General features: G+C 41.7%; 3 protein-coding genes across 5 annotated transcripts in view; 2 read left to right on the top strand and 1 right to left on the bottom strand.

The window, feature by feature from the left end:
• EIF2S3 (eukaryotic translation initiation factor 2 subunit gamma) overlaps positions 1-9,988 on the bottom strand; it is a 28,365-nt gene extending 18,377 nt beyond the window's left edge. The window contains exons 1-3 of the mRNA XM_049705179.1: positions 9,927-9,988; positions 4,364-4,424; positions 3,925-4,037 (exon numbers count right to left, since the gene is read on the bottom strand). Coding sequence (XP_049561136.1) covers positions 3,925-4,037; positions 4,364-4,397 — 147 coding nt within the window. The 5' untranslated portion in view covers positions 4,398-4,424; positions 9,927-9,988. The remainder of the gene's footprint in view (positions 1-3,924; positions 4,038-4,363; positions 4,425-9,926) is intronic.
• The window catches only part of KLHL15 (kelch like family member 15), a 475,484-nt gene that overhangs the window by 433,355 nt on the left and 26,002 nt on the right, over positions 1-16,127 (top strand). Inside the window, exons 1-2 of one of the 3 annotated variants that reach the window (XM_049705176.1) lie at positions 10,467-10,570; positions 16,071-16,121. The exons of 1 other annotated variant lie outside the window; for it this stretch is intronic. The gene's annotated coding sequence lies outside the window, so the exon portion shown is untranslated. Of the gene's footprint in view, positions 1-10,430; positions 10,571-16,070; positions 16,122-16,127 lie in introns of those variants that run through there. One more of the 3 variants, XM_049705174.1, reaches the window with a different exon arrangement.
• LOC117197871 (guanine nucleotide-binding protein G(I)/G(S)/G(O) subunit gamma-5-like) lies at positions 2,384-2,971 on the top strand. The gene has a single exon (XM_033411506.2). It carries the CDS (start codon positions 2,520-2,522, stop codon positions 2,724-2,726), a length of 207 nt encoding a protein of 68 aa, XP_033267397.1. The 5' UTR covers positions 2,384-2,519; the 3' UTR covers positions 2,727-2,971.

Genomic DNA, 16,127 nt, shown 5'->3' with positions numbered 1-16,127 from the left:
ATATGCTTCACTGTCAGAAACTTTTATTGGAAGTAGAAATGTCACTGAAAATAATGCTATTAATAATAGTATTAACATTGGCTCCAACTTGGGGAATTCCCTGGCAGTCCAGTGGTTAGGATTCGGTGCTTTCAAGGCCCGGGCCTGGGTTCAATCCCTGGTCGGGGAACTAAGATCCCACAAGCTGCAAGGCGCGAGAAGAAAAAAAAAAAAGTATACAATTCAATGCTTTTAAGTAAATTTACAGAGTTGTACAACCATCACCACAATCCAGATTTTGAACATTTCCATCACGCCAAAGAGATCCCTCATGTTAATCCCATTTGCAGTCAATCCCCGTATCCATCTCTGGCCCCAGGCAACCACTAGTGGTCTTTCTCTATATACAGATTTGCCTTTTCTGGACATTTTATATAAATGGAATTATACAATATGTGGTCTTTTGCTTCTGGCTTCTCTCACTTAGCATAATGATTTTGAGGTTCATCCATGTTGTAGCATCTATCAGTAGTAGTTCATGCCTTTCTATTGCTGAATATAATTCCATTTTATGGACATACCGCTTTTGTTGATCCATTCACCAGTTGATGGATATTGGGATTGTTTCCACTTTTTGGGTGTTGTGAATAATATTGCTATGAACATTTGTGTACAAGTTTTTATGAGAACATATTTTCCTTTATGTTGGTAAATATCTAGTTGTGCATTTGCTGAGTCCTATGGTAAGTCTATGTTTAACATCTTGAGGAACAGCCATATTTTTCCAAAGTGGCTGCACCATTTTACATTCCCAGCAGCAACATATGAGAGCTCCAGTTTCTCCACACCCTTACCAATGCTTGATATTGTCTCTTCTTTTTATTGTAGACATTCTAGTAGATGTGGTTTTAATTTGCATTTCTCTAATGACTATGTTGAACATCTTTTCATGTACTTAATAGCCATTTATATCTCTTCTTTGGTAAAATATGTATTTAAACCCAGTTTAAAATTGGGTTGTTTATCTTATTATTGAGTTGCAAGAGTTCTTTATATATTCTGGATACAAGTCTTCATCAGATGCATGATTTGCAAATGTTTTCTCCCAGTCTGTAGCTTGTCTTTTCATTTTTTTAATGGTGTCTGTGAAGAACAAAAGCTTCTACCTTTGATGAAGTCCAATTTATTTCTCCTTTTATGAATCTTGCTTTTGGTGTCAAATTTAAGAACACTTTGCCTAACCCAAGGACACAAAGATTTACTATGTTTTCTTTTTTTTTTCTTTTTTTTTTAAATTTATTTATTTATTTATTTTTATTTGTGGCTGCATTGGGTCTTCGTTGCTGTGCGCGGGCTTTCTCTAGCTGTGGCGAGCAGGGGCTACTCTTCTTTGCGGTGCGTGGCTTCTCATTGCGGTGGCTTGTCTTGTTGCAGAGCACGGGCTCTAGGCGTGTGGGCTTCAGTAGTTGTGGCTCATGGGCTCTAGAGCGCAGGCTCAGTAGTTGTGGCGTACACAGTCTTAGTTCCTCCACAGCATATGTGATCTTCCTGGACCAGGGCTCGAACCTGTGTCCCCTGCATTGGCGGGTGGATTCTTAACCATTGTGCCACCAGGGAAGTCCCCTACTCGTATGTTTTCTTCTTAAAGGTTTATGGTTTCAGCTCTTACCTTTTGGGTCTGTGATCTATTTTGTGTATAGTGTGAGCTAAGGGTTTAACTCCATATTTTTGCATGTAGTTATCCAATTGTACCAGCACTATATATTGAAAAGACAATCCTTTTCCTATGGAATTGCCTTGGCACCTTTGTCAAAAATAAATTGACCAAGGACTTCCCGGGTGGTCCAGTGGCTAAGCCTCTGTGCTCCCAATGCAGGGGGCCCGGGTTTGAGCCCTGGTTGGGGAACTAGATCCCACATGCTGCAACTAAAAATTCGCACGCTGCAACTAAAAAAAAAAAAAAAAAGATCCCGCATGCCATAACGAAGATCCTGCATGCCGCAACTAAGACCTGGCGCAGCCAAATAAATATTTTGTTAAAAAGAAATTGACTGTATAAATATTTATTTCTGGACTCTCTATTCTGTTCCATTGATCTACATGTCTATCCTTATGCCAGTACCACAATGTCTTGATTTCTGTAGCTTTATAGTACATTTTGAATTTGGAATGTGTAAGTTCTTTAACTATGTTCTTTTTCAAAACTGGTCTGGCTCTTCTAGAGCCTTTGTATTTCCATATAAATTTCAGGATCAGCTTGTCAATTTCTGCAATAAAGCCTGCTGGGTTTTTGATAGGGATTTTATTTTGGGGGGGATTATATCTTTTTACTCCTTTGGATGCTCTCCTCTTCCTAAATACCCCCAAATTCTTAGCACATATTTCTTAGGAATAATAATATAAATAAATATTTACTGTTTACCAGGCATGGTGCTGAGTGGTTTACAGTCCTTATTGCATTTGTTCCTTACAATTACCCTTGGAGGACCCACCACCGATCCACCGACGGATTGCCGATCTGCCCAGCTCTCGCGTGCGCCATGTCTGGTTCCTCCAGCGTCGCCGCTATGAAGAAAGTGGTTCAACAGCTCCGGCTGGAGGCCGGGCTCAACCGCGTAAAGGTTTCCCAGGCAGCTGCAGATTTTAAACAATTCTGTCTGCAGAATGCTCAACATGACCCCCTGCTGACTGGAGTATCTTCAAGTACAAATCCCTTCAGACCTCAGAAAGTCTGTTACTTTTTGTAGTAAAATGAATCTTTGCAAGGTTTTTAAACCACTTTTCATAAACCGGTGAATATTCAAAGGAAAGCCAAATTTGAAGCCTGTACAAAAGCCTGTCTCTGTAACACGTGCCATACTATACAAACTTCTACTTTTGTCAGTCTACCTCTCCGAATATTCATGAATTTCTGTTTCACAAGGGTAATTATTTTATATACACTGGTGGCAGCATACAATAAAATACTTAGTATAAAAAAAAAGAAAAACAATTACCCTTGGAGATGGTCCATATCCTTGGAAAGGTGAAATTAATTGACATGTACACACACCGCTATATTTAAAATAGATAACCAACAAGGACCTACTATATAGCACAGGGAACTCTGCTCAATATTCTGTAATAACTTAAATGGGGAAAGAATTTGAAATAGATACACGTCTATGTATAACTGAATCACTTTACTGTACACCTGAAACTAACACAACGTTGTTTATCAACTATACTCCAATATAAAATAAAAATTTTTTAAAAATAAATTGCCCCAAGGCATAAAGCAAAAAAATGGAGGATCTAGGATTTGAACCCACGCAGTCAGACCCAGACCCACATGTTGAAGCACTGTGCTGCACAGTCTCCTGCACTGCTCTCTGGTGAAGATGACCGAAGTGCCACAGGTACATGGTGTTTGCTTGTATAAGGAGAACACTTTTGATAGGGATTGTTTTAAATCTGTAGATAAATTTGAGGAAAATCACCATCTTCACAACCTTGAGACTTCCATTCCCAGAGGGCCATCCTGCCCCACTTATGTTTAGTATTCCAGTGTCCCTCCCAAGTCATGCTCCCAGGACAGCAGAAAGTTCAGCCATCCTTTCAGCCAGGCCTGGGCCCCAGTTGTTCACATGTACCTCCCCTGCTTCCACTTCAGCTACCCCCGCCCCAAGCTGAAGAGGCCAGAACTGACTTACCTGAAGTCCCTCCGTGCCCTGTATTGACAAAGACATTTTGTCCCAAGACGGCTATGCATAGCTGTTTTTTTTAAAGAACTTAGTTTTAGAACCAATAAATAACCTCAGAGCCTAGATTCAATCCCGTCTCTATCCTTAACCACAGTCCCCAAACCCTAAAGCTGTGCTCTGGCAACAGTAGTTACTGGAGGCTTTTCTTCACTTCTTTCATCAAGCAAACACCATATAGCAGCTCTTCATTGCTCCCACTCACCTCAACTCTGGTGTTCACACTTAGGATGTGTGTGTGTTTGCATGCAGATCTACTGAAGTGCAGTATTGATGAACATGCGGCTTGTGTCTTGAGGCTTCTAAAGTATAGTGTTGCTTTTCATTGGTTCATAAAGAACATAAAAATGATTAACTTTAGGGGAGGATTTGTTCTTTTTAACATTTTCATTTACAAGGGGGTATTGTCTACATTGTTTCAAAGTAAATACATTTCATTAAAATGATGGCATTAATTTCATCTTTGATTGATAGTGGGTGTTTAACAACTTACAGTACTTTTCTAGCCAGCTTAGCATACCACACTCTGTTTTACTCTTATGTCACTGGCTACTCCTTCTCTGTCTCCTTGACAGCTCTCTATCTTCTCCCAGATGACTCCCTAACGTTGGAGTGCCCCAGAGCCCAGCCCTTGCTCTACTTACCCTCAGCCCCTTGGTAATCTCCCAAACACCTCATGAATGTGTGGCTTGCATGTTGAGGCTTCTGAAACACAGGGTTATTTTTCATTAGCTTGTAAGGAGCACAAAAGTGGTGAATTTCTTTTAAAATTTTATTTTTTAATGTTTTCATTTTCAAGGGGGCATTGTCTAGACTGCATTTCAAGGTAAATATTTTCAGTTAAAATGGAGCTAGAGATTGTCATACTGAGTGAAGTAAGTCAGACAGAGAAAGACAAATATCACATGATATCGCTTATATTGTGGAATCTAAAAAAAATGGTACAAATGAACTTATTTACAAAACAGAAATAGAGTCACAGATGTAGAAAACAAACTTATGGTTACCAAGGGGAAAGGGTGGGGAAGGATAAATTGGGAGACTGGGATTGACACATACACACTGCTATATATAAAATAACCAACAAAAAACCTACTGTATAGCACAGGGAACTCTACTCAATACTCTGTAATGACCTATATGGGAAAAGAATCTAAAAAAGAGTGTATATATGTATAATTGATTCAATTTGCTGTACAGCAGAAACTAACACAACATTGTATTTTTTGTTTGTTCGGTTTTTGGCCGTGCCTCGCGGCTTGCGGGGTCTTAGTTCCCCGACCAGGGATCAAACCTCGGCCCTTGGCAGTGAAAGCACAGAGTGCTAACCACATTCCACGCCAGGGAATTCCCTAACACAACATTGTAAATCGACTACACTCCAATAAAAATTAATTTTTAAAAATGGCGACATTCGGGCTTCCCTGGTGGCTCAGTGGTTGGGGGTCTGCCTGCCGATGCAGGGGACGCGGGTTCGTGCCCCGGTCCGGGAAGGTCCCACATGCCGTGGAACGGCTGGGCCCGTGAGCCACGGCCGCTGAGCCTGCGCGTCCGGAGCCTGTGCTCCGCAGTGGGAGAGGCCACAGCGGTGAGAGACTCGCGTACCGCAAAAAAAAAAAAAAAAAAAAAAATGGCGACATTCACCGTATCTTTTATTGACGGTGGATGTTCAGCAACTTACAGTACGTGTCTCCCCAGCTTGTAGTGTACCACACTCTAGTCTCCTAGACCAGTTTCTGATGTTCTCTGGGATGGCTGCCTACCCTTGGCACGCCCCAGGTTCTACTCCTTGCACCTTTTCCTTTTTCCCCCATTCCCTTCAAACCCACTCCTTCTTGAAGTCTTCCAGATCTCAGGAAATGAAAATTCCATCCTTCTTTGCTACCTTTCTTTCCTTTATCCCTACATCCAGGAAATTCTGTTGGTTCTACCTTCAAGAATATTTGCAGACTCTGGCCAGTTCTCACCGCCTCCACTGTGGCCCCCATTCCACTCCATCGTTGGAAAAGTCTGTCTCCTTACCCATCTCCCTGCTTCCACACTTGTCTGCCTAATTCTTTTTTTTAACTGCTCATTTTATTTTTTTGTGTGTATTATCTTCCAGTGTATTTTTCCCCTTTCAGTTCTATTGAGATGTAACTGACATACAGCACTGTGTAAGTTTAAGGTGTACAGCATAATGACCTGACTTACATATATTATGAAACGATCACCACAATTTGTCTAGTTAACATCCATCATCTCATACAGATACAAGGGGGGAAAAAAAAAAGAAAAAATGCTTTTTTCCTTGTGGTGCGAACTTTTAGGATCCACTCTTTGAGTAAATTTCAAATATACCATACACCAGTGTTATCTATAGTCATCATGTTGTATATTACATTATGCCTAAATTCTGTTCTACACAGCAGCCTGAGTGTTAATCATATTACTCCTCTTCTCAAAACCTTCCAAAGGTTCCTAATTTCTCAAAGGCCAAAGACCTTATAATGGCCAAAAAGGCTTTACACAGTCTGGTCCCCCATCTCCTTCAAGTCAAGGTAAAATAACAGAAGAAAAAAAAAAAGGGACTTCCCTGGTGGTCCAATGGTTAAGACTCCGCCCTTCCACTGCAGGGGCGTGGATTCAATCCCTGGTAAGGGAACTAAGATCCTGCATGCCACGCAGTGTGGCCAAAAAAAAAAAAAAAAAAAGGCTAAAATGACTACCCTATCATCCCAGTTAAAACTGGAACACCTCTCCCCCTTGACACTCGTAATCTCTTTATCCTGCTCTATTATTTCCCATATGGTCACATTCTAAGAGAGACCATATAATTTGCTTATTTATTTTGTTTATTGCCGGACGTACGCAGTCTATAAGAAGGCAAGGATTTTTATATGTTTTGGTCACTGATAGATCCACAGTGCTTAGAACAGGACTTGGTACATAGTAGGTACTCATAAATATTTATGGCATAAATAAATTAGTATAGTAGATTATAAGTGAACAATGTATTGAATTAACTAGGAGTAAAACAAATGCAAGTGTGAAGATCACTGAATATGTTAATCTATAAAATAACATAATACAGTGGAAAGAGCATGGGGTGAGAGGCAACACAAGAGGGGAGAAGCCCTGTCTGCCAAGGTCTATACATGCCAGCCTTCCTGATTTTTGCTTCTTTTCTCTCTGCCCTTCGGGTCCTATTGTAACCCTATATAAATTTTCAGCGGTTCTCTAAATAAAGGTGCCTCGCTGCCTCTTCCAGGATTGGAAGGCACTGCCCTGTGAGTATCCTTTACTCTTTTTCCCTTTCCTCCTTCCCTTTGGACTGAACTTAGCAATCACTGCCTCCAAGTAACCTTGCTTGACACGCTCAAGCCCAGATTACATCACCCCACTTGTGGTAGGTCACACACCACCCCATGTTGTCTAAATGTGTCAGAGTGTTAGGGCCTCTGAAACCAAAGCTGAGTGTTTTTGAATCCTTGTTGGCTGGCCCCAGGTGCAAAGCAGTTACTCTAACAACCGCAGGCAGAGAATTGTTTGCTAGGGCTTTAAGGATGGAAGTGAAATATGAAGAAGCATTTGGTTCCTGGAAGAATTATAGTGTTGAGTCCCCTTGACCATAAAGGCATGTTATCAGTTCATTTTCCTTGAGGTAGCTCCGCACATTGGTGAAATAACACAAATGAAAATATTTCAGACACACCTGTTTCATGGGGGGAGTGCCCCGTGAAGGGCCTTTGCTTGTTTGTTTTTGTGTCCACATCCCTTTTGGATGTTCAGGAATTTCGTATTCTCCTAGCTGGGCCCAGGGGATTGGTCTGGGGGCTCATGAGACTGGGGAAGTGAGAAGATGGGAGAAACAATTGATATTTTTAAGAATGGGTTCCCACCAAATAGTACAGATCTGACTTAGAGATGACCAGAAAGAACATCCCTGTGTAAGGATCTCTAGAAGCCATGACCTGTTTAAAGAGATTGCAGTTTCCTTGTGATGGCTTTAGGTTTTTGCTTTGCTAGGGAAGTGGGGGGAGAATTAAGTTTGAGTCACAAAGTGCAAAGAGAGAGTTGGAGAAATATGGAGAGGTGGTGAAAGACCAGAAGGCCAGAGGTAGTAACAGGAGAGAAGCTAAGAAGAGCCATTCCAAGTGACAGGTGACCAACGATGCCTAAGATGTGTAAACATTAACCAGGATTCCTCCAACATTCATGAAGACACCGATTTTTTATTAGTCATGCAACATAATATTCTGTTTGGCTGTTAAAACAACAAACTTTCAAGGCTGGAAAAGTTTGGGATCAAACAGGGGATCCTGATTGCATTTTGAAGGTTCCATCTGGGATAGGGACCCGGAAATAAGGCCTAGGACAACAGCCACCATCCTGTTGGAATGTGTCAGTGTACAAGTCTTGGTGTGGACCCGCAGAAGTTTGTACTGATTTGGGGGATACCGGTGTACCCTGAGGGGCTTAGAAAAAACCCCTGAAGAGCTACAGAGTGCTTGGCAAAAGTTTTCGAGGAAAGAAAATGCATAATAAAATATGCATTTTATATTTTATAAAATAACTTTAAAACATTACAGAGGGCTTCCCTGGTGGCGCAGTGGTTAAGAATCCGCCTGCCTAAGCAGGGGACACGGGTTCAAGCCCTGGTCCAGGAAGATCCCACATGCCCCGGAGCAACTAAGCCAATGCGCCACAACTACTGGGCCTGCGCTCTAGAGCCCGCGAGCCACAACTACTGGAGCCTGTGCTTCACAACAAGAGAAGCCACAGCAATGAGAATCCCGCGCACTGCAACAAAGAGTAGCCCCCACTCGCCGCAACTAGAGAAAGCCCGCGCACAGCAATGAAGACCCAACGCAGTCAAAAATAAATTTATTTTTTAAAAAGTTATTTATGGCTTACAGTTTTTTAAAGCTTGTTTTATAGTTTAAATCATAAAAGGGACACGTATTTCCCTATTTTCAAAACATTAAAGTGATTCACTATTTTTTCCCACGGAGTAGTCTACTTCAGCAAAACGGTACACAGTGTGCTATTTTGGCCCCTTGGGAAACATGACATATTCAAGTTTGCTAGAAAGAGATTAATGATCGTTTTTAGCCATACATCTCCCAATATCTTCGGGATATTGGTGTAGAGAGAAAATGGTGGCAGGGGGTGGGGGTAGGAGAAATCTCTCAGTTTAGGATCAGAAATGGGCAATGGATGACTTAATTTAAGGTTAGTTGTAGAACCAGTGGCCTCCAACTGTGTTTTTCTGTCATCTACACTTTTCCCACAGAGAGATTTCACAACAATAAATTTACAAAACAGTCTTGTAATGTAGTTTTAAATTCTTAAATCAAGAAAAGGCGGTATGTGAAAAGCATTAGCTACAACTCTAGAACCGATTTGTCAAAAGCGAACAACCCCCCAAATCACTGCCCTCTGAATGTTCGTTCTTGCTATCTTATTTTGACGCAAATAGAAACAGAACAGCGTTTTTAGATCCGGCATTTCTGTGCGGTGCAGGCGTGCCGTTTTCTATGAATTTTCTCACCTCTGGGAAATGTATTTCTGAAACGCGTAACTTGTGCAACTAGCCAAGTGGAGGTATGATGCAACAATCCCATGCAAGTTGCCTTTAAAACAATATTATGTGGCGTAGACGTAGTCACGTTTGTAACACAGGTACATACCGCAAAGCTCCCTCCACGTCGTCCCTCATTCCCCCACCCCTACCGTAAGATGCAAAATGACATTTCCCGGGTTTCCTAACCCTCAACTTGTCGAGGGTGGGCGCACCCCACTGGCTCGAGCCCACCGCTCGTGCAAACGAAGTGGGACCGAGGCGAGGGGACCAGCAATGCCGAGAGTTCCCAGCCCCGACGGCGAAGCCGCGCGGGAAGCCACGTCGGGCCGGGCCCGCGGCGGCAGCGTCGGGCCGCCTTCTTCCCTCGGTGAGGCCCGCTGCCGTGGCCTGCAGAACGTGGGGCCCGTGGGCGTGGGACAGCCCTGCCCCCACCCCGCTCCCACACCCGCTCCCGCTCCCGCGGCGCCGGAAGTGACGCGCGCTGGCTGAAAGATGGCGGCATTGGCGCTCGACCAGGGGGAAGGTAAACACCCTCCGGGCCGCTCCCCGCGCGCGGGCCCCCTCGAGGCGCCGGTGGGAGCCGAGGGCGCCTCCCAGGCCTCCGTTCCAACTCTCGACTTCCCACCCCACGACCTCCCTACCCGCGTGGCAGGCTTCCGCTTTGCGACGACGGCGGACGGAACCCCATGCCGGCAGGCCCCGCCTCCCTGGGCGGGCCCCGGGCGGCTCCCGTGGCCCGCAGGGGGCGCGCGGCCCGGAGCGGCCCCTGGCTCGTGGCCCCGCACGCTCCGCCCCTTGCCCGCCCCTTTCCCGCCTTCCTCCACCCCCGGCGTGGGTGATCCTGAGGCTCGGCGCGCTTCGGAGCAGAAGCCCAGAGTCGCCGTCGTCGACGTCGCCAGTGCCTGCACCTCTGCTGCTGCCCGCGACCCCCCAGCCCCTCCGCCCGAGGCCCCGAGTCGGCCCTACCGCCGACCCCTGCCGGGCGCTGCGAGGCCCCTGGCGTTGGCAAGGCCGGGCCCGGCCCCGACGCCGCTCCGCCTCGCGCAGATCCCGACTGTCTCGAATCGCGTCTCAGCGCTGTCTTCTTTCCCAGGACTGGTTTCGTGGGGGCCGCAGGCGCGCAGACTCGCCCCCCGCCGGAGCGCCCCGGCCCGGCCCCGGAGCGGCCCCTTGTAGACGTTCGAGGAGCCAGCTGAGTGCCGTCCCGGCGCCCGACCGCCCACCGTCCGGCCCGCTTCTTCCTGATGCAGACTGCCGTCCACTAGAAGCTGGACGGACCCCCGAGGTGCGTAGCCGCCCCTGGCCCTCCGGCCTGCGGGAGCCCGGGCTTCGTCCGCGGCCCCGCGCTAGGCACGGATTCGGTAGCCCTTTCTGCACCGACCCGAATCACACATTTGGTTGACGCCGGGATCTAATTTGTCTTTGAGTTTACTTAAATTGTTTGAAATTTAATTTTTTTCAAGGAGAAAAAAAAAAAAAAGGAAGAAGCATAATTCAGCCATTTTTTGCAGCACACAGCTGCAGGTACCATGACTATTTTCTCCCTAACCCGTTTCTTCCCTTTAAAAATTCTGTGTGTGCCTGAAATAGAACTATGCGAAATGCGAGGCATAAAACGCGGAATCAGAAGGTCTGGGTTCGACTGGGTGACTCCGAGAAAATCGCTTACCGAACCTCGGTTTCTTATCTATGAAATCTAGTCAGTTATAGCCACATCACAGGGTAGTGAGGACTGTATGAGGTCATATATGTGAAAATAATTTGTAGCTGTAAAGTGTTGTAAAAATGCAAGGCAATTTTTAAAGTAACCTTTGCCAGAGTGGTGAATGTTGTAGTGGCTAACTGTTGCTGCCTCTTTATTTCTATATTATAAGTATAAGGAATAAGTGCGGGATAGCGAAGCAGTGCTGTGAATCGACTAGATATATAATAGTCACGTTGCTTGGCCTTCTTCCTACGAAATGCTAACTGCTTATTTAAATAACGGTATTCTTTAGTTCAAATTTAACGTTACTGTAGTGCTTTGCTTTTCATTTTTCTAGGCCGCTTATGCCCTTTTTCTTACTCGGAATATTAAGCACCTTGCATTTGTTTAGTCTTTTCTATATTTTGAATTTACATTTTCATTTGGTAATCTGATTAAATTGTAATTTAGGAAATGCTTTTAAGATATATACCCTAATTTTAATGCCTGATTTTCATATCTAGGAAACAAGATGCCTGAATATCTCTACTAATTTGAAAATTGTTTTTGGAGAGCTTGTAAATGCATTCAGATTTCTGCACTTAATCTAGAAATGTATAGAAAATTTCAATTTTGGGACACTTAATTTCATATTTATGTAATTTAATTCCCTTTTTTAATCATCACAACACTTAGTAGGTGCTTAGAACCAGTTTTTCAGTGGTAAAGGATGTTAATTTGCACTTTTTATTGCCGATTAACTTGGGGGGGATACTAGGATATATAAGCCATAAATATTTGTGGTTTGAAAATTGGACTTATTTGTCAGAATTTATGATACATATGTGTAACAGATCAGTATGAAATCATTTTTATTTGGCACATCAAAAATGTATGGCTTTTTAAAATGGTCCACAAAAAGTGAAAGAGAAGCTTTTTTTTAGTATATTGTTATTTTTAGCCAACAAATGGTTTTCTGAGTTTTTCTCTGAAATGTTTTATTAAATTTATAATCCAATACCAGTTGTCTTTCCGAATATGCTTTTTTTTTTAAAGCAGAATAATATAAGGCGGGCAGGATTAAATTAGCAAAAGGAAGAGCCTATTTTAATGTGCTAGCTTTTATACATTGGACTTATCGCTTGTCCTGAAGATAAAATTTTGTCAAATCAGTGCTTCATTGGGAATTTCAAGGTTTGGCCTTCTCTCTGCCTTGATTTGGGTTACCTGGGGCTAAAACCTTGGAACCAGGGCTGGCGTGGCTTCATGGGTGTCCAGAAGGACCCCAAACGTGGTTTAATAATCTGTGCGTAAAACTGGCATTGTACAATATAAAGGTGAATGGTGAAATTCGTGGTAATAATGTAAATTTTTATTTTTCTTTACTTAGAATGCATTAAAGAGCAAATAAAAAAACACCATGACATGTCAAGAGAGACCTCAGAAGAAAGGAGAAAGCTTTGTACTTTACTACCTTTAACGACACTTTTTTCCTGCTTTTGAGCGAGGGGCCCCACATTTTCATTTTTCCCTGGGCCCCAAAAATGATGTAGCTGGCCTGTTCTGAAACTTGCCCTTTCCTATTTTAAACGTTTTCAGAGTGAATAACATTAACTGTGAAGAGAATGAATCTATAGCTTCTGAAGGGTCGGATTAATTTATTAGCATATATTTCCTCTGAATTGGAATGCTGTAGCTGTTGTGGGCTTTTTATTGAAGAGAAATGAAAGGCAGTTATTGGTGAAGCATTGCAGGATAGTGGTTAAACTCGAAGGCTCTGAAGTCAGACTGACCCCAGCTTATGAAGAATCATAGCCTTGGGCAAGTTACTTAACGTCTGTGAGCTTTGATTTTTTTTTCATCTCCAAATCAGGGATGGTTACAGAACATGGAGGGTTGCGAGGGTTAAATTTATTTATTCATCCCACAAATATTTATTAAGCACTTATTATGTGCCAAGCACTGTTCCTAGAAAGGTTCTGGGGATACAACAGTCAACAAAACAAAACAAAACAAAAAGAAAACAACAAAAAAGTAAACTGAAGAAAATAGCCTGTATCTCCATTTAATATACTATGGAGAAAAATAAAGCAGGAAAAGAACAGGAGGATATTCTGTTGGGTGGGGCGGGTGGGTGGTTTTCGATTTTAAAGAGGGGGTTTGGGGAAGGCCTCACTGAGATAAGACACTGGAGTAAAGACCTGAAGGGAGCCATGTATATTGGGATTAGTGGTCCAGGCAGAGGGAATGGCAGGTTCAGAGGTCTTAAGGCGGGTGTGTGGCTGTTTTTCAAGAAACAGCAAAGAGGCAAGTGGCAAGATATTTCCTCAGACTTTTTGTTTTTAATATAAGACCTTTAAAACTCATCTGGCTGAATCATTGAAGCAGATAAAAACAGATAGAAGATGTATTCTTTGTCTCTGATAAGATCATTGAATTTAGTTAATGATTCTGCATCATTTTAAGATTTGCAGGAAATCTGTATCATAACATCAGGACTTTCCAAAAGGTTCAGTTTAGTTGTTTATTTCTTATGTAAAACTAAGGTGTTAACATTATAGTATTGATGATTTCATGTTAGGAAGTAACTTAGTAGAAGATTTGGGGTTTTATTCCCCAATAGAGGCTTTTCCTAGAATTCTCACTGGATCCAATCTCTAAAGGCTAGGGAAGCTGTTTTCCATGACATCACTCTTGGACTACTTTTACTTGTAGTGAGGAATAAGCAGAGGAGCATTAAATTAAAATCTTCTGATGAAAAAATAGTATTGAAACAGGAGTGGCTTTTTCTTATAAGGTTTCTTTTATTATAGGATGACTAAATGCTAAACATACCTGAAAAGTGAAGTAATTTAGATATTAGGTGCCAACCGGGAGGCTGGAGGACCCAGAGCCTTTCTAAAAGCTTAGTTAATGGTCATTTGCAGTTTGGTACTGAGTTATAAAAACATTTTGATGGACAAGAAAGAATTTCCAGTACTAAACAAATTAGTTAACTTATACAGCCTTTCCTCTAGTATTAGACTTAGTTGTTTCTCAATTTAAGTAGTATATCTCAGGGTAAAATGACTGCTAATAAAGTTAGTCTGTTTTGGGAATTTCTTTCCTTTTAGATTGAGAAGTTGGTTGCTTTGAGATTGTTGAATAAAAGTTTTACTTCACAGGTTACAGAAATTGTGAGAATTTTACGATTCAGGAATTAATTCTATTTTTATCCTTAGTAAGCTTTGCATTTTCTTTTTAGTATGCAAGTATGGCATTTTCTGCATAGGCATTAACATTGGTAGGCTAACAGTTTGAGGATGAAGGTAGTATGAAATAATTCACAGTTTTCATTGGAGATATGTATATCAACCTGAGAATCTAGCTTTGTACTGAATAAATTAGGGTTTAGTATGAATTTTCAAGCAGCTGTAGGAGGAATGTGAAAGCATTAAATTATTGCTTATGGCATAAACATGGAGGTTAGTTAATTTTGAAATATCTTCTACTTAATTGCCCAGAATTTTGCCTTCCAATCAGAATGACAGCCTTCTAACTGAAAAGGAAGCATTTAATTTCTTTGCTTTTAATTTCCTGTCCAGTTTTACCCCCACCAGACTTCTTTCTTTACTGGTCACTAGAGAGTTTGAACTGTTAGAAATTTCTGTGATACAAATAGCAGTAATGGTCTTCCAGGGCAGAGGTAGGAAGAGGTTGCTTTGTGTATGTGTGTGTTGTTATTTATCTCTTGTGCAGTCAGTGGTACTTAAACTTTTTGGTCTCAGAACATCATTATACTCTTAAAAATTACTGGGATCTCAAAGAGCTTTTATTTATGTGGGTTGTGTCTATTTATACTGACCATATTAGAAATTAAAATTGGGAAGTTTAAAAAAATACTTGTAATTCATTCTAAAAACACATTACATGTTAATAATTAAAATTGGGAAGTTTAAAAAAATACTTGTAATTCATTCTAAAAAAACCCATTACCTGTTAATCTAAATAACATTTTTAATGAAAAATAAATATTTTCTAAAACAACAAAAAACTTGGTGAGAAGAATGGCATCGTTTTACATTTTTGCAAATCTCTTTAATGTCTGGCTTAATAAAAGACAATAGGCTTCTTATTGGCTTCTGCATTCATATCACATGTAGTATCTGGAAAACACTGAGAGAATGAAAGTAAAAAAGAAAAATCGCTTTTAAAATTATTATTATGAGCTTCCCTGGTGGCGCAGTGGTTGAGAGTCCGCCTGCCGATGCAGGGGACGTGGGTTCGTGCCCCGGTCCGGGAATATCCCACATGCCACGGAGCAGCTGGGCCCGTGAGCCGTGGCCGCTGAGCCTGCGCGTCCCGAGCCTGTGCTCTGCAACGGGAGAGGCCACAACAGTGAGAGGCCCGCGTACGGCAAAAAAAAAAAAAATAATAAAATAATTATTATGAAAATTGTTTTGATCTCGTGAAGTTCTCTTAGGGGACTAAGGTCCCAGTTATACCTGGACCACACTTTGAGAAATGCTATACCAGTCATGCTGATGCATAGAAAATGTGAGGCTTTCTTTTTTCTATAGTCAGTGCCAAGTTTATGGAACAGGACAAACTCCAGTATTTTCTTTCCTCGTAGTATCAGTATGCCTTATCATTTAGTTTAAGTTGGTTCATCTTTTGAAAAACCCTACCGTTTGAAATTCTGAAGGCCAGGTGTAGAATACAGAAGTGTAGAAGGCCAAGGGTATACAGGTTTATAAACCATGATTTCTCTTAACCTGATGATGTGTTTTGAAAAGTTAGGATACATAATTTTTGTACATTGAACATTTTGTATGTCAGTAAATATCTTTTCTCAGAGCCCCTTAGCAGATTATTTTTCTCCAGCCCTCACTGATTTATAGTTATTTTTGTTTACTTTTACAGTGATTAGTTCTTGTAATTATTAATTTATTCCTTAAATTCCTATAATTCTCTATCTTACACTTAAGATTTTGTATATTTTTCTTTTTGTATTCTTCTTACACTTACCTTTTTCTTGTTATTTATTTTATTTGCTTACATGTGTGTTTCGTTGTTATTTTTGTTTTATTTTAATCTAAATCTCACTTTTTTTTCTTTATAGCTTCCAGGGTATGGATTGTGAACAAGTTGGTTTTGTTTCACATGTTCATTTGTAAGT

Source organism: Orcinus orca, chromosome X, assembly GCF_937001465.1.
Source record: "Orcinus orca chromosome X, mOrcOrc1.1, whole genome shotgun sequence".
Classification (NCBI taxonomy): Eukaryota; Metazoa; Chordata; class Mammalia; order Artiodactyla; family Delphinidae; genus Orcinus; species Orcinus orca.
Note: the sequence above shows the minus strand (reverse complement) of the source record. Positions and strands in the feature narration are given on the sequence as shown.

Bases quoted from the DNA above. Each gene is read 5' to 3' on its own strand.
- LOC117197871 (XM_033411506.2), top strand. From the start codon at position 2,520: ATGTCTGGTTCCTCCAGCGTCGCCGCTATGAAGAAAGTGGTTCAACAG.